This window comes from Carya illinoinensis, chromosome 15 (assembly GCF_018687715.1).
Source record: "Carya illinoinensis cultivar Pawnee chromosome 15, C.illinoinensisPawnee_v1, whole genome shotgun sequence".
Lineage (NCBI taxonomy): Eukaryota > Viridiplantae > Streptophyta > Magnoliopsida > Fagales > Juglandaceae > Carya > Carya illinoinensis.
Genome location: NC_056766.1, coordinates 30,948,232 through 30,976,035, shown reverse-complemented (window position 1 = coordinate 30,976,035; position 27,804 = coordinate 30,948,232). Strand labels below are relative to the sequence as shown.

Sequence of the window (27,804 nt, the reverse complement as noted above, 5' to 3'; positions counted from 1 at the left end):
ATGCTTGTATACAACATTGGCTCCCCACCTTATAGAATACCGTGACCAAACACGTACCCAAAGAGGATCCCTAGGATTGGAAAGAATACGAAGTTGAACCCTCAAATTGTCCAAAACCTTTACCTCAAATGATTCTAAATCAGAGTACCACATCCATACTCGATATTGGTCATAGTGTACAATATAATCCGGTTCATTGGGTATGATATCAGAAGAAGCTGGAAGTTCATTAGACAAAAATAGACGTTCTTCACTATCAATACGGCATACACAATTTGAGCTGATACCGGTTATCTCAACATCAGGATCAAAATTATCATGCCTAAGATCTTCTTTAAAAAATGTAACGAGAGCAATTGCAATTCCTCTTATATGCTCCAAAAAGTGTGGCCCCTCAATATTTATTACCCATTCTTCATTTCCTTTCAATTGGACATCATCATCCCCTCTCTTAGCAATCTCATTTTCCGATGACATAGTGGCATTATAATGTCCCTGTTAAAACAATATCATCATCATCATTTATTTTAAAGTCATGCATCCTATATATTATTAAGAGAGAGAGAGAGAGAGAGAGAGAGAGAGAGAGAGAGAGAGAGAGAGAGAGGTTGAGACACATACATACCTTCCACAGTAATCGTTCTGTCCCTCTAAAATTCCAAATATTCTGATGCATTTTGTCGCAGCCATGCAAGCAAATATAATGTAGCGATCTGATGTGGCTTCCATTGAATTCCATTATTCTTGATACTTCTGGAAATCTTGCTAACGACCAACATCCCATAGCATCTACCAATTCTATATTTGGTGGAAGCTCTAAGATTTCTTCAAGATTCACGCAATAGCACAAGTAGAGCTCTCGAAGTGCAACAAATCCTCTTATCCATGTGGGAAGGCTAACAATTTCAGTTTCCGATAGATTTAACTGAGTCAATGTGTCCCTAGAATTAAACATGGAATACAAACTTGATATTGGAAAGAAATTTGATCGATTCAACACTTGTACTGCACTGCTTTCATTGCTTGAATTCGTTGGAGGCACCCATCCCTGGAGTTGTTCTTCATTTGATGAAATCTCGTCTTCCATTGTTGTAGACCCCAACGTCTTTACTAGATTTGTACAATCACCAAATATTCCAAGACTTTGTAAATGTTCCAACCGATGAAAAATGTTAATTGGGAGACGCTTAAGGTTTTTGCACACATCTAGTCGTAATTCATTAAGTCTAGTAAGATTCCAAATTGACAATGGTAGTTCTTCCACTGTAGTGCCCGATAGAATTAATTTAGTTAAAGATTTCATTTCACAACCAATTTCAGGAAAGCTACGAAGGCTTGAGCAATCACTAAGATCAAGGGAGCGTAAAGATTTCAACTTGAGGCTTGCTGGAAGAATTCTGAGGTTAGAGCATTCAAAAAAACACAATTGACAAAGATACTCCAGGGATCTGACGGAATCATGTACCTCAACCAAATTTTTACAATTTGTGGCAATCAATTTCTCCAAATTTAGGATGCATGAAACATCTGGAACTTTTGTTAAGAAATGACATTCACTGAAATCCATAATTGTCATATTCTGTTAAAAAAAAAAATTGAAAGGAGTTTAGAACATAGATTAAAGAAACAAATTTATTGGAGATTATAATTGTAGATACCTTAAACATGATGAAGCTTAACTCCCTGATGAAGCTACGACGCATTTTAAAGATAATGAGTTTATTTCCATGGAAATTGGGTAGCAAAGATTGTAGCGGATATTCAAACCAATCAAGTACTCTTAATTCATTGGAGAGATGATTAGGTCCACTTGAAAAACTTGCATTACGAATGATAAGCACCCTAAGTTTTTTCATCCGTACAAATGCTTTGCGACTCAACCTTATCACCTCCTTGCCTTTGGGCATTTCTATTATCATGCCTGCAACTTTGTTTGTGCCCTGGTACGTAAGCGAATGCAGGGAATTGTTAGCAAAATTACTGCATAATGATCTTGGTTAAACAAAATCTATTAAAAATGGAAATAAATGTGAAGCTAAATATTTTTATTCTTACTCTTACCATGCTTTCTTCCAACACATGCCGGACATCTTCATGAAAAAACAATCTACTACGTTGACCAGGTTCGTTGGGTGATTCTAGACGAACAATTTCTCGACCCATATCTTGTAGCAAGTCATGCATCCGAACATATCCATTTTCAATAGTAATAAGACACTTGTCTTTAAGCCTGTCGATACCATCATCCGGAAAAAAACCACAACTGTCAAATATTTTCTTGATATCAGCCAAAGGTTCTCCATTGAAGAAAAATGCAATATCAAGGAACATTTCCTTCTCATTATTATCTAATCCTTCATAACTCACAGAAAGTACTTCCTGAATATTTCTATTGGGAATATTTTTATACTTATCCAATGCACTCTTCCATTGATGTGTACTTTTACCCTTTAGATCTGAACCTAGCACTACTAAAGCCAATGGAAGGCCCTTAGCATATTGTAGTACTTGTTTAGAGAGTTCCACATACTCATCAAGTGGTTCATCTTTCCAAACAGCATGCAAGCTAAAGAGTTGAAGAGCTTCACTGTCATCCAAAATCATCACCTCATGTTTTGAATCAACTTTAGCGTTATCTAGTAAACGTTGATTTCTCGTTGTTATGATAATTCTACTTCCCAAACCAAACCAATTGCGATCTCCAACTAATTTTTCAATTTGGACCAACTCATCCACATCATCAAGAATTAGTAGAACCCTTTTAGAGCAAAGTCTGTGCTTAATCACATTCATTCCTCTATCAGCATCATAAATATCTAGTTTTTTCCCTAAGATCTCAAAAAGAAGTATTTCTTGCAGCTTCATCAGACCTCCTACTTGTTTTGAATTTTCTCTAACATTTTTCAAGAAACAACTTCCTTCAAATTGAGAGTAAATCTGGTTATAGATATCTTTTGAAATAGTCGTCTTACCAATTCCACCGATACCAAATATCCCCACAATACGTATAATATCATTCCTTTCAATACTTAAATGCTGATAAATGTCTCGCTTACGAGACTCTATCCCAACTGGATACTTGGCAACGCTTAGAGGTGTTTGGTTTACTATTATTGAGTCGACCCATTGAATGATTTCCTCAATAAATCCTGACTCTTTCCTATCAAATAACAGAGAAGATAAATTAACTAGTAAGAGTACTTTTCACAGTAAATGACACATGAATAATAATAATAATAATAATATAATATATGGTTTTCCCTTTTTTTTTTTAATTCATAACAAATTGATAGCAGTAGATTACGATGTCAAAGGGTAGCCTTTCTCCTTCCTTAATCTGAATGTTTATATATTAATTTTTACATTTCTCGTGCCCTTGTTAGACTTACATTTTCATTCTCGTGTGTATAAACAAACTTTTTAAATATTTTTTTTTGTCCATTCTCGGATCTCCCATAAATCTAAAACTTATAATTGAAGATCAGTATTTATGAATCTTTATATCTAGAAACAAATTGCAACTAAAAAGCAGTGCTTATTTAAAGTTGTTTTATTTTTCTTATGAAGGTATGATTTCACCTCATAAGAAATAAAAAAAATCCCCATCTTTTTTCTTAATTATTTTTTTCCACTTCATTTAGTTGTTTATTCCTAGATTTAAATTTGTATTTTTCATGTTATCAGTTTCTTAAATAAGGTGAAATTAATGCGCTTGTACCATATCTTTATCAATGCCAAAATTGTCTAAGTTTTCTTCATAAAGTTCGCTTTAACATCACACACACACACACACACACATATATATATATATATATATATTATATGTGTAGCTTTAACATCACACACACACACACATATATATATATATTATATATGTGTATATATACATATATATTCAAAGAAATCAGAAGTAACTGTAATTCTTTAATTCAACCCCCGACATATTGGCTAGCTTTTCTAAAGCTGCCTTCCACTTCAACACTTCTTCATTGCTCTCGAACCTGTCTTTAAGTTTAGCGAATCCTTCTCCAAAACTTCTTTTTTGATGTTTTACATCTGATGGATCTACGTCGTAAAATACAGGTAGAACAATTTGTTTTACTGTTTCCATACACTCAAGGATCTTCAATAATTCATTCAAGCACCATTTAGATTCTGCATAATTTTTAGATAGTACAATGATAGAAATCATTGACCCTTCGATAGTTTGAAAAAGTGCCTGTGAAATTTCCTCTCCTCTCTTGAGCTCATCGTCTATGAAAGTGTTGATTCCCCTTTTATTCAAAGCATGGTGTAGATGAGAAATAAATTTTTGGCGAACATCTTCACCTCGAAAGCTCAAGAATACGTCGTGAGTCCATGAATGAATAGAAGAAGAAGAGGACCGGAGAGAGGAAAAAGCCCCTTGTAAGGCCATGGAAGAAATGGTCGTCTTCTCTGTATGTTTGATAAATGCTTCACAAGAGAAGTGCAATTATAGAGATGTGGATCAAAGAAATGAGAGAACTGGGATGTTCCTTTGAGTTTGTAATTCTCGGTAAATTTATAAGGGAAAATGTGTTCTCAACTTGACCCACATGTAGCACCCGTGACCCACTTGTTAATTATTTTCTCTTCTTGGGTTTCCAATTTCTTACGCCGTGACCCACGCGTATCTTGTTTTTCATCGCTTTTCCTTGCCTTTCGCCGTATCTTCCACGTGATTTTTCTTCTCCTCTGATTCTCTCCTCACAGCAGGGCAATCATGATGATGATCGCGATTACTTATCGCAAATAAATAATTTTAGAAATTTCTCGGCAACTTCTTGCCAACAACCACTCCATTCAAAGGGATAATGTGGATTGTATCTACTACATTTCATATGCGCTGGTGAATGGCCCTACCAATACTTTTCATTTGTTGTATTCGCTTTTACTTTTTCAGTAAAACCTGAGCTATAAAAAACACATTATATATATATATAAATATCTCAAATGTGGGTCTAAGAAAGGAGAGAACAGGGGATGTTCCCTTGAGTCTGTAATTGCCGGTAAATTTATAAGGGAAAATATCGAAAATGTGTTCCCCGGTGATATACTAAACTTTTGTGAGTACTTTCCATGCGCAAGCTTTGACGTGAAAGCAGAGAATAATGAGTCTAAAAGCACTAAAAATTGTAAAAAGAAATAAAGGCTGTTTTCCACTCAAGAAAGTTCACACTGCATGAAATTGAAAATAAATCTAATGGTTTTTTTTTTTGTAAAAATCGTTGGATCATATTTTCAAACCACATTATTAGTGTGGAGAGATCGAAATGTGTTAAATCAGGACGTGATAAATCTTCAACATTGAGAAGAGCTTGACCGATGGCTTAGAAAATAAGGCCAAAGACTATAAAATTTATATGCATTATATATTAAATTATTTCATGGAAAAATGATAAAGTTGGGAAGACCTTGACTGATGACTCAATTATAGGCTGTAGACCGATGAGTACTCAATCTCCAATTTTTCAATCTCTAATCAGCTTAATTTTTTTATTTTTAATGTCCAATAATTGAATTAATTGGGAGTTAGTAAGTTATATTGAATTAATTTTTAGTCATAGAGTTCTTATTAAAACAGAGGATCATCCTCTATTTTCATCCAATGATAGCGCCTGCCTCTTTCTTTTTTTCTCATAATTTCTTGGCAGCCTCCTCTAAGCTTTTTAGCCTTGATTTTTGTTCTCCAATTGAGGTTGGCCGCTTGGAGAGCTATGGCTTACGTACATTTCTGGTCCAACCTCCAAGCGGCTGTGTTTTTTGGCCATTATGGTTCGGTTGTCTAAAACGTCCGCTAAAGGATTTAAATTTCTTTTTCTGTTAGTCTAATTATCCATCTATTCATCTTTTGTGGTGCCTATTTGTTCGTGTGTGAGAGAGAGGAGTTTCATAAAATAAAGCAAAGTGTTAAAAAAATACTCTTGAAAATACGCAATCAATTGGAAACAAATCACAGCTATCAAATATTTTCATGACATTAGCCAAATATTTACTTGACTAAGAGTACTTTTTGAGTATTACTGTTAGGAATATTTTTATACTTTTTATCCCATGCACTTTTTTATTTATGTATACTTTGACCTTTTAAATCCAAACTTAGCACTGTTAAAGCTAGTAGACGACCATGAGCATATTTCGTTACTTATTTAGCCAGGTGCACATAATCCTTCAATTGTTCTTATTCCAAGCAAGCATTCAAGCTAAAGAGTTGAATAGCTTCTTTGTCATCCAAAATCATGACCTCATATTTTGAAAATGTGTTCCCTAGTGATATACTTTTGTGACTTTCTATGCGCTTTGATGTGAAAGCAGAGAATAATGAGTCGTGTATCCAATCTAAAAGCACTAAAAATTGGAAAAATAAAGAAATGTCGTTTCCCACTCAAGAAAATAATAAAGAACCCAAAGTCTAGAAATTAATAATAAGGGTTGTTCAAAACCGCGTATGTGGGGTGTCCGAGTCCCCCACATGAGCTCCCACATGAGCTCCCATGTCCCTCCTTTACATGAACACTACTCTTATATGCACCTCCCAGCTTGCAAGTATTTAGAATCTTTATTTTAATAAGACGTATATGATTGTCCAAGACAAGTGAGTCAAGCGTGTTACAAGGAAAGACTGAAACTTCTTGAGAACTTTCGTAATAATTAGGGGTGAGAACTTTCGTAAAGTGTCATTTAATAATTAGGGGTAGATGTTGGACGATCAATTTTGGTCTCTATGGAAATAATATTTTATGATTTATTTATTTATTTTTTTTAATATTTAAAAAAATAAAAAAATAACGGTAATTACGTCTAAAGTTCACACTGGATGAAATTGAAATAAGTCCCCACAGTTGTACGTACTATACTGTCCCCCTCACCCCCACGTAAACATGTTTGCAATCTTGCTCTTGAAAGTGAGTACTTTTATTATTTATAATAGAATGATAAGTTTATAAAAAATTTCTCCACTTAAAATCATTGTAAAACTAAAATATAGTTATTTTTCTTCAAGTTGGGTAATAAAAGAGTATTAATTGGTAATTTAAATATTTTCTGATCATGATAGGTCCCCCCACCAAGTCTGCAATTGGCAAAAACTCCGAATTAAAAATCGCTAAATCATATTTTCAAACGACGTTATTAGCATGGAGAGATCGAAACATGTTGAATCAGGACGTGATAAATCTTCAATCCTTCTATGTCGTAAAATTCCAAAGTCCAAAATTCGTGCGGAGAATTAATTAGTGAATATTTGGTACGGACGTTTGTTTTATGAAGAATGAGTTTAGTTGAAAACCGTATAAATGGCTGCAAGTTGGCTTGCCCCGCATATACTTGGGAGGCATGTTTGTGCTTGAAGAAGATAAAAACAAGTTTAGGTATTGTCAAAGATTAACATTCTCGGAAAGACATAAGAAGCTCTTGTCCTGGCTGTGTATTAAACTATTAGGAAAATGATGTTCTCACACACAAAAGCCAATAAAGTGTTGGCTTTTTTTTTTTTTTTACTTAATTATTAAGAAAATATTTTTTTAATAATTTTATGATTTTTTGTTTATTTTTTAATATTTAAAAAAATAAAAAATAACAATAACCTTATCTATAGAAACTCTTGGTAGAGGCTACAAGAAGCTTTAGAAGCCTAACCTGGAGTGCAGAGCAATGTTTCTGCTCACCACAAAAATCAGCAATATTTCTTCTCTTCCTACTCCCACATATATATCAGTAATCAAGTGCGTGCAGCAAATACATTAATACAAGTGCAGAGCAATATTTCTGGAGTGCAGCAAATACATTCTAAATATTTAATACAACAACATTGAAAAAAACACATCTGTCTATTACATTTTCACCTAAAAAAAATACAAGTCATCACTAATTTTCAACACATTTGGGTTTTACTCTGCAGTACATGATAAGATGCTTTCACAGATTTCTACATGCTGAATTAATAACATTTTCATTCAATTGATTGGAAATTAAATCATTATTGAAAAAGTTGGATAATGATGTATGTAATGGTGTTGATGATCAGGAAGTGGATAACTTTCATGTCACCTCTGCATTGATAATGAAAAAGGAAGAATATGAAAATGTGAAGAAAATAAGAGCCTCATGTCAGTATGAGACCAGAATTGACTTCTTTTGTCTCTGTATCAATTTGAAGACCCTCGGTCAGTATATATTATTTCCAGTTGAATAATTTAGTTTTGAATTCAAATTAATGATTTAGTAATTAGATTTATAAAATCTTTCGGATTCTTTTAATACCATATACAGTGAAAAATAAAGAAACAAAGCAAGAAATGCATTTTTTATGCAATATAATCATATAACAAAGTTAGTCAAGTGTCTACATAAGAGAAATTCGTTTTAAAAATTAAAAGGCTGTTATTTAAAAAAAAAATTAGTAACTTGATTAGATATATTATTTTTCATCTAATAGTTTTAGTTTTAAATAAAACTTATTAATTTAATAAGATGTATTGTTTTTTATTTAATAATTGATACTTAAATGCACACAATATCTATATATGATTGTTGTAAATAAGTGGGTTAAATGTGTTAAAAGAAAAGACAGAATGAAACTTCTTGGCAACTTCCATAAAGTCATTTAAATGCACATAATAATATCTATATATGATTGTTATAGATAAGTGGTTTAAACGTGTTAAAAGGAAAGATTGAATTAAATTTCTTGGCAACTTCCATAAAGTGTCATCTAATAATTAGGGGTTGATGTTGGTTGATCAATTTCGCTCCCTATAGAAATAATATTTTAAGCTTTAGATGTCTAATTTATATAAAACTTCTTAGCAATTTCGGTAAAGTCATTTAATAAAAATGCACACAATATCTATATATGATTGTTGTGGACAAGTGGGTCAAACGTGTTAAAAGGAAAGACATAATGAAATTTCTTGGCAACTTTCGTAAAGTCATTTAATAAGATGTAATATTTTTCATTTAATAATCTACACTTAAATGCATATAATATCTTTATATGATAGTTGTGGACAAGTGGGTCAAACGTGTTAAAAGGAAAGACAGAATGAAACTTCTTGGCAACTTCCGTAAAGTCATTTAATAAGATGTATTATTTTTCATTTAATAATCCACACTTAAAAGCACATAATATCTTTATATGATTGTTGTGGACAAGTGGGTCAAACGTGTTAAAAGGAAAGACAGAATTAAACTTCTTGGCAACTTCCGTAAAGTCATTTAATAAGATGTATTATTTTTCATTTAATAATCCACACTTAAATGCCCATAATATATTTATATGATTGTTGTGGACAATTGGGTCAAACGTGTTAAAAGGAAAGACAGAATGAAACTTCTTGACAACTTCCGTAAAGTCATTTAATAAGATGTATTATTTTTCATTTAATAATCCACACTTAAATGCACATAATATCTTTATATGATTGTTGTGGACAAGTGGGTCAAACGTGTTAAAAGGAAAGACAGAATGAAACTTCTTGGCAACTTCCGTAAAGTCATTTAATAAGATGTATTATTTTTCATTTAATAATCCACACTTAAATGCACATAATATCTTTATATGATTGATGTGGACAAGTGGGTCAAACGTGTTAAAAGGAAAGACAAAATGAAACTTATTGACAACTTCCATAAAGTCATTTAATCATATGTATTATTTTTACTTTAATAATCCACACTTAAATGTACATAATATCTTTATATGATTGTTGTGGACAAGTGAGTCAAACGAGTTAAAAGGAAAGATAGAATGAAACTTCTTGGCAACTTCCGTAAAGTCATTTAATAAGATGTATTATTTTTCATTTAATAATCCACACTTAAATGCACATAATATATTTATATGATTGTTGTGGACAATTGGGTCAAACGTGTTAAAAGGAAAGACATAATGAAACTTTTTGGCAACTTCCGTAAAGTTATTTAATAAGATGTATTATTTTTCATTTAGTAATCCACACCTAAATGCACATAATATCTTTATATGATTGTTGTGGACAAGTGGATCAAACGTGTTAAGGGAAAGACAAAATGAAACTTGTTGGCAACTTCCGTAAATTCATTTAATAAGATGTATTATTTTTCATTTAATAATCCACACTTAAATGCACATAATATCTTTATAAGATTGTTGTGGACAAGTGGGTTAAACGTGTCAAAAGGAAAGACAAAATGAAATTTCCTGGCAACTTCCATAAAGTCATTTAATCAGATGTATTATTTTTACTTCAATAATCCACACTTAAATGCACATAATATCTTTATATGATTGTTGTGGACAAGTGAGTCAAACGTGTTAAAAGGAAAGACAGAATGAAACTTCTTGGCAACTTTCGTAAGGTCATTTAATCATATGTATTATTTTTCATTTAATAATCCACACTTAAATGCACATAATATCTTTATATGATTGTTGTGGACAAGTGGGTCAAATGTGTTAAAAGGAAAGACAGAATAAAACTTCTTGGCAATTTCCGTAAAGTGATTTAATCAGATGTATTATTTTTACTTTAATAATTCACACTTAAATACGTATAATATCTATCTACAACAATCATTGATTAGATCCACAATTTTTAATCTTCCCATAGAAAAATTAAACTCATTTCAATCTATTTCATACATTTCAACCTAAAAAGTTAAACACATCTTAATCTAAAAAAGTAAAACTTATTTCAATGAGATCTACAAAATACTTCAATTTACAAATCAACTCAACATCTAAAAGTAGTCTTCATACGGGAGAACTAATTAGTGGATATCCGGCCTAAATGCTTCTTTTATGCAAAAGAACTCTAGTTCAAAACCATGCGTAAATAGGTGGAGGTTGGCTTATCAAACATACTTGTTTGTGCTTGAAGAAGAAAAAAACAAGCTTAGATGTTGAAAAAGAGCTTTCTCAGAAAGAAAGTAGAAGTCTAGGTGCACATATACTATACATGCAGAGTCCGACAAACTTTACAAGTCTAGGTGCACATTTATGATATGTTTTGAGCCCAGCGTCAATGATAGATTGGTGTTGGATGTTGAATTTAAGTATAAAACAGCAGAAAATAAGAGACATTACGATAAATATGCAATATGCATATCAATCCATGAGGACAGTGCTGCCCTTAAATGTGGAGTAATAATGTTGACTTCAGATGAGATGAAGCCAAGAAACATACATCCCAGTTTCTAAACTACCACTAATATTATAGATCTCAATCATAATTCTAAAATGTTGAAAAAGCATCAATTCTAGGTTGTCACACTACTATTAAACAAGGTGTATAATACCAAAAGATTACTAATAAGTTAATAACACATATATAATATATAGTTATTTCAAAAATATTTCCAACAAGTATAGTTCCTGAAAATTATTTAGGAGATTAAATTGGAAGGGAACAAGAAGTATATACTAGACTTATCCATGGGCCTCATCTCCATATGTATTGGGTCTTTCCTTGACCTCAATAGTTCATTAAGTTGGGTCCTAACTTTTGGGTCTTTTGAAAATTGGGCTAAGAACCTTAGATCTTATTAAGTTGGGCCCAATTCTCTTATATCTTCTAAGTTGAGACTAATGTCTTGTCTTCATCAAGTTGGGCCTAAATTCTTTATATCTATCAGTCCATCTCATCTTAGTAAACTAGGGTCCTTCTTAAACCATTATTGGGTCTTTTTCAAATCCATCTAATTTTTTAACCAAATTATCTAACCCATTAAGGTGGCAAGCCTCTAATTTGCCATGTGTCATTCTTTACTTGACCTCATGGCATGTTTCATCAAAACTAATAAAGTATTAAAAATTCTCTAAAATAATACTATTAAACCAATAAAGCCTCAAAAATTTCCTTTTCCTCAAGTATCTCAACTTCTACCTAGATAGGGTCATGGCTACTAGGGTCAAGGCTAAGGTGTTTTTAAGTGGAGTGTTATAACTGAAGGCTGCAAATACACATGCAACCTGTGTAGATTAAGGGAGTTTTAACATCAAATCCCAAATGACAACCTTAATTTCAGTGGCACAGATAAAATTAAGTCTTGAATATCATATTTTATTGAAGTATGAAGAGTGTAGCTCTATAATAAAGTCACCATACTACAATATAATAAATTGGTATCAACATGGCGCAACAATATATCTCAGATAACAAGTCAATATTTCTTTAAGCAAAGGTCAGGGTTTTTATTTATTTATTTATTTTTATTATTATTTTTTTAAGAACAAAACATGTTAAATATATTATTTCCAGTTTAATAATTTAGTTTTGAATTCAAATTAATAATTTAGTAATTGATTTTTATGTTTAAGAAATGATTAGATGAAAAGTTGAAATTTTGAAATAATTTTTTTTTTATTTGAGTAATATTTAGAAATAAAGTAACGAGTGAAAAGTTAAAAACGTTAAAAATTTTTGAAAAATATTTCTACATCTAACAAGACAACATGTAGCATTATATCGCCCAGAAAGGACAGAAAATAGGTGGGAAAGTCATTGATGGCGTGGTCTCCTTGGACTAATTCATTGATGAGAAAACAAAATGAAGGTGGACGTAGAAATTATGGCATTAATTTGTCCCACAAAATTTAATGCTAATTATTATGCTATGATCATTTCCTTAATTATTTATGAAAGCACATATACTGCCAAAAATTAAAGAGATGTTTGATATTTAACAATAATATATACATAATATTTTAATTAATTTTTTCTACCCTATCATTAGGTGATTAAGTTAATTATATCTTTATACTTTTTATTAGATTTATTTTTCTCTTAAAAAAACGTGTTTCGAAAATTAAAAAATGCATATTTTGAATTACTATATATGTTCTCTTCTCGAGCGAATCCAGCCTCCTTGATTAATTCATCATATTTACACTATAAGAAAAACAGGTTTTTGTGACTAATTTATTACAACTAAAAGACTATTTGTAATTAATTTTAATTGAAAATAATCATTTCGTTGGAATTAACTGGTCACAAATAAGCAGTTTTCTTATAAATTTGATTATGCTTTCAAAAGGAGAATGTGTTGATACTCTTGATAGGCACAAAGATGTTTGAGTAGGTGCTTAATGTGAGAAAATCTACCACCGCAGGAAATCTCCAAAGTTTAAAATTCATACAGTGAATTATTTAGTGGATATCCAGTCTCGATATTCGTTTTCCACATAAGGACTTTAGTTCGAATTCGTGTAAATGGGTGCAAGTTGGCTTGTCAAATATACTTGTACTTCAGGTTTGTGCTTGAAGAAGATAAAAACAAGTTTAGGTATTGAAAAAGAACTTCAAAAAGACATAAGAAGCTCTTGTTCTACTGTCTATCATATATCTACAAAATGTTTAAAGGAGCCTAGGTGCATTTATGTAGAAAACAATACAAAATACAAAGACATTACGAGCAATATTCATTGTGCATATCAATTCATGAGAACAGCGCTAACACTACCTTTAATGTGGAGTAATAATGTTGATTTCAGAAGAGATGAACCCAAGAAAAATGCATCCCTATTCCCAAACTGCCTCTAATATCATGGATCTCACTCATAATTCTAAAGTATTTTCTGTGTTTTGATCTATCTAGACTAAAAATGAGATATTAAATAGGTGCTGATGAGCCAATCTCAAAACTCCAACCCCCTCCCCCCCCCAAAAAAAAAAAAAAAAAAAAAAACCTTTTTGATAGAAAAAGCGCCAATTCTAGATTGTCACACTACTATTAACCTTGTTCCAAACAAGGTGTACGATACCAAAAATACTCGACTGTCCACTTAAAAGAACTATGGCAAAAGTGGGGCGAAAAAAAAAACAAAAAACACTAACAAAAACCACTTAGATTCATAAGGATACTAGCCGCCATTGTTTTAGTAGATACTTGTTGTAATAACGATATAAAAGAAAATTTTCACGACAGCACAACACTTAAATTCATAATCCAAGAAACAAAACCAATGGTTATAAGTAAAGGAACAAAGTGAAAAGCTTACAAGCTAATTGGTAGAAGGAAGATTCCCCACTTTTAGCAAGGTTGAAGGTTAACTCCAAATTGTTCGACTGTATAAATAACCAGAGAGAGAGAAAGAGAGAGATGGTTGATACTGGCAGTACAGGGAGTGTTCTTAAGATTCAGCTCTTTTAAACATACAAGTCATTCATCCATCTCAAACAATGGATTGTGTTTGATTCCAATTCAAAGCTCTAACTCCTAATCTACTTTTCAATCATCATAATAAAAACGAGATCTTTCATTAGCCAGGCCAGACCAGGTGACATACTCCCAAGTGCTGAGGAGTGAGGAAGTAGCAGGAGATATTGCAATGAAAGGAAGGTAACTTGCTTCATCTCTATTCACCTATCCCCTTTTCTCTTCCATTGCTAACGCTTGGTCCTTATCCATCTGATCTGGAAGTTTGGAGCCCCGGGTTGAACAATACCTCTTTTCTCATGGTTAAGGCTAAGGATTGGATTCCAAGGTCATTCAAAGTTGAAGAGAGATGAAGATAATCCAACCATATTGGCTTAAGATGGTACCCCTCCCTGGATTATCATTGGGAAACTATAAATAAAACACCTAGACATACCATGTTCTTAAAATAACAGAACATGATACAATACAATTCCACTTATCTCCTCAAAATAGTGTGGTCCTTCAATATCTATTACCCATGCTTCTCTTCCCCTTAGTTGGGTATTAACTGAACTCTTAACAATTTCAATTTCTAATAAATCATAAAGATGGTTGGTATATGTAGATCATCATCACTTTCTAAAACTGATAATCAAGGACTCTTAACAATGGAATCCAATTTTCCAAAACATAGTCGTATCACAACTATTAGGGTTGTAACTGGTCCGGTTTGGTCCGGTTTTAGACAAAATCTAGGACCAAACCGGTAGGCACCGGTTTTACATTTTTCAAAACCGATTACGCACCGATTACCCTCCTAAACCGGTATTCCAGTTTTACCGGTTTTCGGTCCAGTTCGGTCCGATTTTTCGGTTTTAAAAAAATATATATTTATTATAAAAAAAATCTGTTTATAAAAAAAAAAAAAAAACTGCTATGTCAAAAAATTCTACTTAAAAAAAAACTACTATATAAAAAGATTGCTATGTAAAAAAAAAAGTGCTATGTAAAAAAATTATGGTATTAGTATAGCTTTGGTATAGCTTTATATAAATTATATGCTAATATATATAATTTATATTTATCTACTAATGTCTTATATACCTATCAAAAAAAATATAAAGAGTTTTAAGTGTATTAGGCCATTAAAATTTAGTAATAATATTTTAGTGATTTTCTTTCTTTTTAGGTTCTTACTTCTTATGAATCTATGATAAAATGTTATTAATAAATAATATATATTTATAATATTATATATTTCAAGCATATGATCAATTAAATTTTCATGTTTAAGATTAAACTTTTATTTTATAAATTACAATAACACTATCTTATATATAATTATAATTTATATTATCATATATTATATATAAAAAATTATATATAATATAAAATATAAAATATATAACATTAAATAAATAAAAAATATACACATATTAAATAGTACCGGTCCGGTCTAAAAATGACCGGAACCGAAACCGGACCGGTTCCTGCCGGTTCTTCATTTTATGAAACCGGTTCCGGACCGGACCGGTTCGGTTTTCCGGTTTACCGGTTAAAATTTACACCCCTAACAACTATGCCTAATTTACAAAGGCTACAAGTCTAGGCGCGATTTTATGGTAAATTATGCACCCAGCATCCAAGGGATATACAAAACTGATATTGTGACGCCCCCAAATCTCACGTACGGACACGGGAAAATTGAGACGTCGGGATAATGACAACACGGGTCACCACCCTATCGCCAAGTGTCAAGTGTGTGTACATGCAACAAGTGTGCAAAAGAAAACACGCAGCGGACAAACAAAGTCATAGAACTAAGTACCAGAAATTTTCTTTGTTTAATACAAAACCGTTCACAACATACATAATAAAATATTACAAGATACAAATATAGTTTCAAATCAAACTACAAAGCATAAACTCCAACTCAATACTCCGGCGGAGCCGCCTCTTCGGGCTTAGCCTCCTCCTCCTCCTCGATCTCTGCACCAAAATTTACGATATCAAAAATGGTGTCACAAGTAAGTAAGATCCAAACGCCACAAGATAAAAATATATTAAACTCAACAATATGCATGGAAGAATGCAAATGCACATGTCTCACAAAAAACCACATTTTTTCACGCACGCCAAAATCCCATTTTGGCCCAAAACATAACCTTTAAAACCAGTCCTTGCCGTTATCCCAAATAATGGCCCAAAATAGAGAAACCACCATTTTTTCAGAAAATGGCCGGTATCCAAAATCCATAAAACCGATCCAATTATTGCATGCAACATGATCTCCCCTAGGGATCATCTGCACACTCTGGCTCCTGTGCCACACTGCAGGTAACGACTACGTGTGTGACACCTAAATGAGCGATGCCCAGTACTCGCGCCCAGCGCGTCCCTGGACCAGGCCATCCTCTAGTCCCCACCACTCTAGGGACAACAGAGTCGACACAACAGCGTTACCGTATCGTGTGATCCGGTCGTCGCCCAGCGACAATTCAGGGGATGTCACTCAGTATTATCCACTCCCGAGTGACCAGAGGAGCTCTACCGAGATAGACTTGGGGTTGTGATACACACGCACCCGAAAATCTATTTACACATTTAAAACAGAATTTTCTCAAATTAATAAAATGCACGTAAATGCACCATGTAAATGCAACCTCAAGGCACAAAACAACCAACCAATCACAATATCAACAAAACCAAGCAACTCCGTCCTCAATCCATCCGACCCCTGAACTTCTCGGACTCAGTCCGGAATCAACCAACCAGCCAAATAAATAATTGTAAGAGCAAAAATATATTTAAATCTAAAATAAAGTTTGGAAAATACTTACAGCGCTATAAGATATTTTTTGAAAGCTCACGAGGTTGCAAACGGCGGAGAAAAAGCAACGTAACAATGTATTTGACATTGTGGCCGTGGGTTATAAATTACCCACTTTCGAACGGGGACAGACCAAGACACGAAATTGATAGGGAATGGTCTAGAGATGTTTATGAAGCTAATAGAAGTGAGTTTTGGCCGTGGGTGACGGTGGAAGCGAAAATAGAGCAAATCGGAGTTGAACTCGTGGGAGCTGCTCCGGCAACAGATCGGGGCCAGAAATGGGTGGGTTAGGACGGCAAGAGGTAGGGGATGATGTGGTAAAAATATGGTGGCCGGAGATAGAGCGACGAAGCCAGAAAGGTGGGGCTCTAGGGGGTTAACGACAGCTCGGATGAGGCTGGTTTTTGGTGGGGGTGTTCACTAGCTGGAGGGGGATTTTTCTGGGTGGGAGGTGTTGGCCACGCCGGCTGGAAGCTGGACGGTGACGGGAAGAGAGGGAGAGAGCTGTTTGCGCAGGGAGAAGGAAAAGAAGAAGAAGAAAAGAAAAGAAAGAAGGAAAAGAAGAAAAAGGAAAAAGAAAAAAAGAAAAAGGGAAAAAGAAAGAAAAAAGAGAAAAGAAAAGATAGAGAAAGAAAATGAGGTTCAATCCTCACCTCCGGAATCCAAAAACTGATTCGACGAAAATGATTTTAAAAACCATAAAACGACTAAAATAAATTAAACAACACATCAAATAAAATAAAACCAATTTAAATTACAATAAATTAAAATAAAAGAGGTAATATATTAATTAAATTAAAAACAACCCCTTCAGTGAAAATACACGTAAAAATGAGGTATCACATCCTCCCTCCCTTAAAAACAAATTTCGTCAACAAAATAGCAAGATCAAACACTAACTTGAAGCAAACCACATAATTCCACTGAGACCAAGTTTAAGAAACGTACTGTCATTTACACAAACAAGTAGGGGTACTGCTCCCTCATGTCTGTTACTCGCTCCCAAGAGAAATCTTGAGCTAACGGATCCCCCCATGCCACCTTTACCAGAGGTATCGTCTTGGATCTCAACTGTTGCTATTTCCAATCCATGATCTATGAAGGAACAACCTCATAAGTAAGGTCCGGTTGAAACTGAATACGCTCTGGGTCGACAAGGATGATACATGGAAGACATCGTGAATATCCCCAAAAGATTCTGGCAAAACAATTTTATAAGCAACGGACCCTACCTTCTCCAAAATCTGAAAATGGCCAACATATCTCAGATCCAGTTTCCTTCTTTTACCAAAACGTTTAACTCCTTTCATGGGAGAGACTTTGAGATAAATCCAATCACCTTCTTCGAAAGAAAACTCTCTCCTCCTGGTATCTGTGTAGCTTTTCTGACGACTCTGAGCTGCCGCCATTTTATCCCTTATGATCCGAACTTGGCTTTGCATCTCTTGAATTATTTCGGGCTCAACTATTTTATTCTCCCCGACTTCATCCCAACGCAAGGGCGATCTGCACTTTCTCCCATAAAGAGTTTCATAAGGAGCCATCTGGATGGACGCATAGAAACTATTATTATAAGCAAATTCTATGAGCGGCAAGTGATTTTCTCAACTCCCTTGAAATTCCATAACACACGCTCGCAACATATCTTCAAGGGTCTGAATAGTGTGCTCTGATTGGCCATCCATCTGAGGGTGATATGCAGTACTGAACTTCAACTTAGTACCCAATGCTGCCTGTAAACTTTTCCAAAACTGAGATGTGAACCTTGGGTCTCGATCAGACACAATACTCTTCGGTATGTCGTGCAACCGCAGTATCTCCTTTGCGTACAAGTGAGTCAACCTACCTAAGGAATCAATGTTATTAACAGGCAAGAAATGAGCACTCTTCATTAACCGGTCAACAATCACCCAAACCGAGTTCTTCCCACTAGGAGTCCTCGGTAAGCCCACTACAAAATCCATCGTGATGTCACCCCACTTCCACTCAAGAATAGGGAGGGGTTGGAGCATACCAGCGGGTCTTTGATGCTCGGCCTTGACTTGAGGCATGTGTGACATTTCTCAACATACAAGGCAATATCCCTCTTCATTCCTTCCCACCAATAGTTTTTCTTCAAGTCCCGGTACATCTTCGTACTGCCAGGATGAACTGAATAAGGGGTCGCATGAGCTTCTGCCATGATCCGCTCATTGAATTCTGAATCTTTAGGGACCACTCTATGATCTTGAAACCGAAGAATTCCATCTTTATCCATACTATAATGCAACGGCCCTCGAGATTTTTTGATTCTTTTTCTAATATCCAACAGCTCTAGATCCTTCCTTAGAAGAGTATTCAATTCCTCAAAATCAGCCACTCAAATATCAAGAATTGAAGATAATATTTTCTCTTGCTGTGAACTCTCAATAAGAGTCTTCTCATCTTGCAAAGTAAAGAATCCAATTCTGACGATTCTGCTTCATCTTCCAAGTGCGACTTTCGACTCAAAGTATCAGCAACTATATTTGCCTTCCCCGGATGATACTTGATCTCGCACTGGTAGTCACTGATTAGCTCTAGCTATCGCCTCTGCCTCATGTTCAGATTCTTTTGGGAAAACAAGTGCTTCAAGCTTTTGTGATTGGTGTATACTTCGCAAGCTTTCCCATACAAAAAGTGCCGCCAAATCTTAAGAGCAAACACAATCGCAGTCAATTCTAAATCGTGCGTCGGATATTAATTCTCATGATCCTTTAGCTGACGAGATGCATAAGCAACAACCCGTCCCTCCTGAATAAGGACACATCCCAGTCCAAATTTAGACGCATCCTTGAAAACTACAAATGGCTTATGCAGTTCTGGAAGTGCCAACACTGGTGCAGTTGTCAACCTCTCCTTCAATTCTTGGAAACTTCTCTCACACTTGTCTGACCAAATAAATTCTACATTCTTTCTAGTCAAAGATGTGAGAGGCCCGGATAAGCGAGAAAATCCCTCTACAAATCTTCGGTAATATCCGGCAAGTCCCAAGAAACTCCGGATCTCATGCATGGTCGTCAGGCGTGACAAAATGGCTTCCACCTTACTAGGATCAACAGCCACCCCGTCTCGGGAAATCACATGCCCAAGAAATCTGACTTCCTCTAATCAGAATTCACATTTGCTGAGCTTGGCATACAACTGGTATTCTCTTAATTTCTCAAGAACTAGATGAAGATGATAAACATGCTCATCAAAGTCTCAGGAATAAATTAAAATATCATCAATGAATACTACCACAAAGGAATCCAAATAAGATCTAAATATCCGATTCATTAAATCCATAAAAGCGGCAGGGGCATTGGTTAACCCAAAAGACATCACCTTAAATTCATAATGCCCATATCTCGATCTGAAACCAGTTTTGGGTACATCCTTGTATCTTATCCTCAACTGGTAATATCCTGATCTCAAATCAATCTTCGAGAACACAGCTGCTCCTTGAAGCGGATCAAACAAATCATCAATCTGTGGGAGAGGATATTTATTCTTGATGGTCACCTTATTTAATTCCCGATAATCAATGCACACTCTGAGGGTACCATCTTTCTTTTTAACAAACGGCACTGGCGCACCCTACGGCGAAGTACTAGGTTGAATAAACCCCTTATCAACCAAATCTTGCAACTGAATCTTCAACTCTTTTAATTTAGTCGGTGCCATACGATAAGGAGCTTTATATACAGGAGCCGCTCCAGGTTCCAAGTCTATAACAAACTCCATTTCATGAACAGGGGGTAGCCCAGGCAAGTCATCCACAAACACGTCTAGAAATTCTTCCACAACTGGGATATCTACCAATGACTTCTTCTCTGATGGCGTAGACACCATTTGGACTAAGAAGGCATCCGCTCCACATGCAATCTCTCTTCTCGCTTGAATTGCCGATATAATTACTGGTTTTTCTTTTAGCTTACTCCCTGCAAATTCCAGATAATCACCATCTGGAAGCTGAAAGTTAATTACCTAACTTCTGCAATTAATACTCGCAGAATATCGGTATAGCTAATCCATCCCAAGGATGATATCAAAATTCAGCAGCTTAAACACAACCAAATCTGCATCCAGAAACCTTCCACCAAAATTTAAAGGGCAACCCAAAGCAACTTTGGAACACCACACCACTTCACCATTTGGTAGAGCCACTACCAATGACTTTAGCGAAGGTTCCATAACCAGATTACATATCCGAGCGAAAGTGCAAGATACAAACAACTGAGAAGTACCCTAATCAAACAAAGTGCAAGCATAAAATTTATATAAACGGACTCTCCCTGAACCAAACACATTAACCCATGAAATCCAAATACAAAGAAGAAACCAAAACACGCTAAAAATCAAATCCAACATTAAATTAAATTAGATTCATACCTGTAATTACTCCAGCATCATAGGTCATTGGTGCCTTATCATCAACTTCTTTGGGTGTGACAGCATAAACCTGGGCTTGCACTGCTTGCCTTTGATTTGTTCTTCCACCACGTCTACCTCCACGGCTTCCTTAAAATGGCCTAGGACACTCATGAGCAATGTGTCCCTGCTGGCCACAATTATAGCATCGAGCCCCACCCGAAGGGCAGTCACCCATATGGGCTCTATTACAAATTCCGCAAACTGTCACCCGACCTCCCATATGTACACCCGAGGTCGCTTGTGGTCGAGTCCCGACCCGCCGAACAAATTTCTGAGGTGAACCCGAACTACTTCCTTCGCCAGTAAAACTCCGCCTCTTTTGTCCTGGAGGGGAGCCCATACTCAGATTATTCTCTCTCTCTGCAAGAGTGGCTAAGTCCACTAAATCCTGAAAAGTGGAAATCCGATGGCAGACCACCATTCTGCGTATATTAGGATGCAGACCCTCCTGGAAACGCTCGGCCTGCATCTCCTCCGTGGCGATGAGGTGGGGAGCAAATCACCCAAGCTCTATAAATCTTCGGGCGTACTGTTTCACGGTCATGCTCCCTTGGACCAAGCTTGTGAACTCTCTTGCTTTTTGCTGCCTTACAGAAGAGGGAAAGAATCGATCATTAAATTCTTTCTTAAAGCATTGCCAGGACACAACGGTGAAAGACCCCAATTCTGACTCCAATATTACTCTTTTTGTATCCCACCACTCAGAAGCAGTGCCTTGCAATAGATAACTGGCATAAAGTACTTGTTGCGTCTCAATGCAACTACATACTCCAAAAGTTTTTTCTAAGTCTTTGACCCACTTTCCAGCCCGTAGTGGGTCCTCTTCTCCAGTGAAGGGTGGAGTTCTATGTGCTAGAAAGCGCTCATAGGTGCATCCAGTTTGCACCACTCCACTAGGCCCTCCTTGTTGTAGCCAAGGCCCTCCTTGTTGTGGCCAAGACCCTCCTTGTTGGGGCCTAAAATTTTGCTCCATGAACTCAGTCATTTGCCTTATCGCTTGGGCTATGGCATCATCCCTCGGCCTATCGTCCCAAGGCTCTTGAGTAGACTTTCTTGGCCTCACCATTTTCCTGCCACAACACAACCTTTGATCCCCTTTAAGAAAAACAATTAAAACCAACAACATAAAACTCAAAATCAAAACCAAAACCAAACCACATAACAAGAAAACAAAACATACTAGCATGCAATAATATAACTAAATAAATAAATACAATCAAACTAGCTCAAATAAATTCAAATCAAATAAAACAAATCAAATAGCAACTTTACTTAAAATAAATTTCAAAACACAACTTCAAAAACTTTCTGGTACTACACCTACGGGACATGTGATTTTACCCAGAGCCAAACCACTCTGATACCACCTGTGAGGCCCCCAAAATCCACGTACGGACACGGAGAAATCGAGAGGTCGGGATGATAACAACATGGGTCACCACCCTATCGCCAAGTGCTAAGTGTGTGTACATGCAACAAGTGTGCAAAAGAAACACGCAGCGGACAAACAAAGTCATATAACTAAGTATTAGAATTTTTCTTTGTTTAATACAAAGTCGTTCAAAATATACATAATAAAATATTACAAGATACAAATATAGTTTCAAACCAAACTACAAAGAATAAACTCCAACTCAATACTTCAGCGGAGCTGCCTCCTCGGGCTCAGCCTCCTCCTCCTCCTTGATCTTTGCACCAAAATCTACGGTACCAAAAATGGTGCCGCAGGTAAGTAAGATCCAAACGCCACAAGATAAAAACATATTAAACTCAACAATATGCAGGGAATAATGCAAATGCACATGTCCCACAAAAACCCACATTTTTCCACGCACGCCAAAATCCCATTTAGGCCCAAAACATAACCTTTAAAACCAGTCCTTGCCATTATCCCAGATAATGTCCCAAAATAGAGAAACCATCAATTTCCCAGAAAATGGCCCATATCCAAAATCCATAAAACCGATCCAATTATTGCATGCACCATGATCTCCCCTAGGGATCATCTGCACACTCTAGCTCCTGTGCCCCACTGTAGGTAACGACTACGCGTGTGACATCTAAATGAGTGATGCCTAGTATTCACGCCCAGTGCGTCCCTGGACCAGGCCATCCTCTAATCCCCGCCACTCTAGGGACCACGGAGTCGACACGACAGCGTCACTGTATCGTACTATCCGGTCATCGCCCAGCGACAACCCAGGGGATGTCACTCAGTATTATCCACTCCCGAGTGACCATAGGAGCTCCACCGAAATATTACCCTATCCCGGCTTGAGGTCGTGATACACGCACCCGAAAATCCATTTACACATTTAAAACTGGATTTTCTCAAATTAATAAAATGCACGTGAATGCACCATGTAAATGCAACCTCAAGGCACAAAATAACCAACCAATCACAATATCAACAAAACCAAGCAACTCCGTCCTCAATCCATCCGACCCCCGAACTCCTCGAACTCAGTCTAGAATCAACCAACCAACCAAATAAATAATTGTAAGAGCAAAAATATATTTAAATCTAAAATGAAGTTTGAAAAATACTTACAGCACTATAAGGTATTTTTTGAAAGCTCACGACTTTGCAAACGACGGAGAAAAAGCAACGTAGCAATGTATTTTACACTGTGGCCGTGGGTTATAAATTACCCACTTTCGAACAGGGACAAACCAAGACACGAAATTGATAGGGAATGGCCTAGAGATGTTTATGAAGCTAATAGAAGTGAGTTTTGGCCTTGGAAACGGCAGTGGAAGCGAAAATAGAGCAAATCGGAGTTGAGCTCGTGGGAGTTGCTTTGGCAATGGATCGGGGTCGGAAATGGGTGGGTTAGGACGGCAAGAAGTAGGGGATGATGTGGTAAAAGGATGGTGGCTGGAGGTGGATTGACGGCGTCGAAAATGGTTTAAAACCATGCGGAAAGGTGGGGCTCTATGGGGTTAACAGCAGCTCGAATGGGGCTGATTTTTGGTGGGGCTATTCACAGGCCGGAGGGGGATTTTTTTGGGTGGGAGGTGTCGGCCACGCCGGCCGGACGGCAGTGGGTCTGGGCTGGAGGCTGGACGGTGACGGGAAGAGAGGGAGAGAGCTGTTCGCGCGGGGAGAAGGAAAAGAAGAAGAAGAAAAGAAAAGAAAGAAAGAAAAGAAGAAAAAGGAAAAAGAAAAAAAGAAAAAGGGAAAAGGAAAGAAAAAAGAGAAAAGAAAAGATGGAGAAAGAAAATGAGGTCCAATCCTCACCTCCAGAATCCAAAAACTGATCTGATGAAAACGATTTTAAAAACCATAAAACGACTAAAATAAATTAAACACCACATCAAATAAAATAAAACCAATTAAAAGACAATAAATTAAAATAAAAGAGCTAATATATTAATTAAATTAAAAACAACCCCTTCAGTAAAAATACACGTAAAAACGGGGCATCACAGATATTAACAACAAATACAGCGGGTTGAACTATAGGAGGCTGGTGTTAGATGATGAATTTAGAAAACAACACAAAATACAGAGACATTACGACAAATATGTATTATGTGTGCATATCGATGAATACTTTTGATTGAAAGAGGAAGAAGCTCCTAATTGATTGAAAGGCCATGGAAGAAGCTGTTATGCTTTGAGTATGCGTGATTACTATTTAATTACCAAAATGTAGAATTTTAAAGTACTTTTTACAAAAGAAGAATGCATTCAAATGTGTTCCCAATGATATACTTTTGTGACTTTCCATGCCTCTAAAAGCACTAAAAAGTAGGGAAAAAAAAAAGAGGATATTTCCCACTCAAGAAAATCAATAAAGAGATCCCAAAGTCTAGAAATTGATAATAAGAGAAATTAGTCAAGTGTCTATATAAGAGAAATTCTTTTTGAAAGTTAAAAGATTGTTAATTAATTTTCTTTTCAAATTACTAACTTGATTAAATATATTATTTTTCATCTAATAGTTTTTGTTTTAAATATAAGTTACTAATTTAATAAGCTAGATATATTATTTTTTATATAATAATCCACACTTAAATGCACACAATATCTATATATGATTGTTGTAGGCAAGTGGGTTAAAAGTAAAGACAGAATGAAACTTTTTGACAACTTCCATAAAGTCTTTATGTATTATTTACTATTGTTGTAGACAAGTAGATCAAACGTGTTAAAAGGAAATATAGAATGAAATTTTTTGGCAACTTTCATAAAGTCATTAATAAGATACTTGTCAAACGTGTTAAAAGTAAAGATAAAATGAAACTTTTTGACAACTTCCATACAGTCATTTAATAAGATGTATTTTTTTTCATTTAATAATCCACACTTAAATGCACACAATATCTATATATGACTGTTGTAGGCAAGTGGGTCAAACGTGTTAAAAGGAAAGACAGAATGAAACTTCTTGACAACTCCCGTAAAGTTATTTAATAAGATATATTATTTTTCATTTTATAATCCACACTTCAATGTACACAATATCTATATATGATTGTTGTAGACCAATGGGTCAAACGTGTTAAAAGGAAAGACAAAATGAAATTTCTTGCAACTTTCATAAAGTCATTTAATAAGATGTATTATTTTTCATTTAATAATCCACACTTCAATGCATACAATATATATATATATATATATATATATGATTGTTGTAGACCAATGGGTCAAACGTGTTAAAAGGAAAGACAGAATGAAACTTCTTGCAACTTACATAAAGTCATTTAATAAGATGCTTGTCAAACGTGTTAGAAGGAAAGATAGAATGAAACTTCTTGACAACTTTTGTAAAGTCATTTACTAAGATGTATTATTTTTCATTTAATATGTGTTGTGTTGCCCACTTAGCTCGTTTGCAGACTAGTTAATGCCCTAGAAAGTGGATGCAATTCAATGATCTACCTCACATACTCTGGGGCATCCTGAAAATAGATAGCCCCAGAAAGTGGATGCAATTCGATGATCTAACTCACATACTCAGGGGCATCCTGAAAATAGATAGCATAGGCCTTCCATTAATGAGAAGCTAGAGCCCTTCGTTTTTTTTTTTTCTTTTGGTTTTTCTCTTGCAGAACATGTAAATTGGCTAATCTTTTTGTACGAGGGACCCCTCCCCTTTACTGAGGTCGTTAATACAAAATCACCCCTGATGGGTTTACCTTAAAAAAAAAAAATGTATTGTGTTGCTCAATGATTATACCTTTTGTGACTTTCTATCCTCTTTAAAGTGATTGCTTCGAGCTAAATTTACAGTACTACAGGAAATTAAAAATAAGGTGTCGTTTGGATAGCAGTGAAAATGAGACTTCGTTTGAAAAGAACGCCTCATTTGACATTCAAGTTTGACATTCAAATGAGATGATATGAAAAATTTATGAATAGTAATGATATACTTTGTAAATAATAGTGAAATAATTTAAGTTAAGATTTCTAAGTTCACGTGGTAGGAAATTGAATATAAGGCCCTTGTTTGGATAGTCAAATTAGATGCAAAGATGAGAAATTTGTGAATAGTATTAGTAGTGAAATAGTTTCTGAATAATAATGAAATGATTTGAATTAAGATTTTTATTGGGTTTTGGGGGAGAAGAGAAAAAACTGAATAAAAATATTATAAAATTAAAATATTGTTAGAATATAATTTTTAATATTATTTTTGTTTTGATATAATTTTTAATAGTGAAATAATGTTATTTTAGTTTTGGGATTTCAAATTATTTTTTGTATTTTATATGAAAGTTTAGAAAAGTTGTAATGGTCAATAATGACTAAATTGAAAAAGTTTGAAAGAGAAATTGAAAAATGATATTATTAATGTAGAGACATCGAAACGTGTTGAATCAAGATGTGATAAATCTTCAGTTGAAAAAAACCCAAAGTAGAGAATTAATTTGCGGGATCTAATACAGGCATTTTTTTTTTTTTTTACGCAGAATGACTTTAGTTCACACAACTAAAAATTGATATTAAACCTAATGGTTTTTTGTGGGAGTGTGTTTTATGCACAAGTAATTTATTTGGTTCATACTTGGATAAACAATATGCTTAAAGTTTATTGTTTAAGATGGTGAAGTTAATTATATCCTCATCCTTTTTATTAGGTTTATTATTCTCTGTAAAGGAAACGCGTTTCAAAAATTAAAACAATGCCGAGTTATTATCTACAATGTTCTTTTTCTTTAGCCAATCCATCCTCCTTCATTAATTCATCCTGTCTTATTGTGCTTTCAGAAGGAAGTAAAACTAGTGGGCTTGAGTCACTTTGAATTTAAATTGTAAGTTATTTAAGTTTATAGACAAATTTTAAAAAATTTATTTGTAAGTTTATTTTGGACACCCTCAATGGTTAGCACAACCTCAAGGCCTAAGGTGTTTTTAAGTGGAGTGCTCCACTTGAAGGCTACAAATACAC

General features: G+C 34.9%; 1 protein-coding gene across 1 annotated transcript; it reads right to left on the bottom strand.

Annotated features, from left to right (window-relative positions):
- Positions 1-1,468: 1,468 nt before the first annotated feature.
- LOC122296796 (disease resistance protein RUN1-like) lies at positions 1,469-4,417 on the bottom strand. The gene is made up of 3 exons (XM_043106592.1): positions 3,942-4,417; positions 2,062-3,160; positions 1,469-1,940 (listed from the first exon to the last, which is right to left on the bottom strand). Exons 1-3 carry the CDS (start codon positions 4,415-4,417, stop codon positions 1,554-1,556), a joined length of 1,962 nt encoding a protein of 653 aa, XP_042962526.1. The 3' UTR covers positions 1,469-1,553.
- Positions 4,418-27,804: the final 23,387 nt, after the last annotated feature.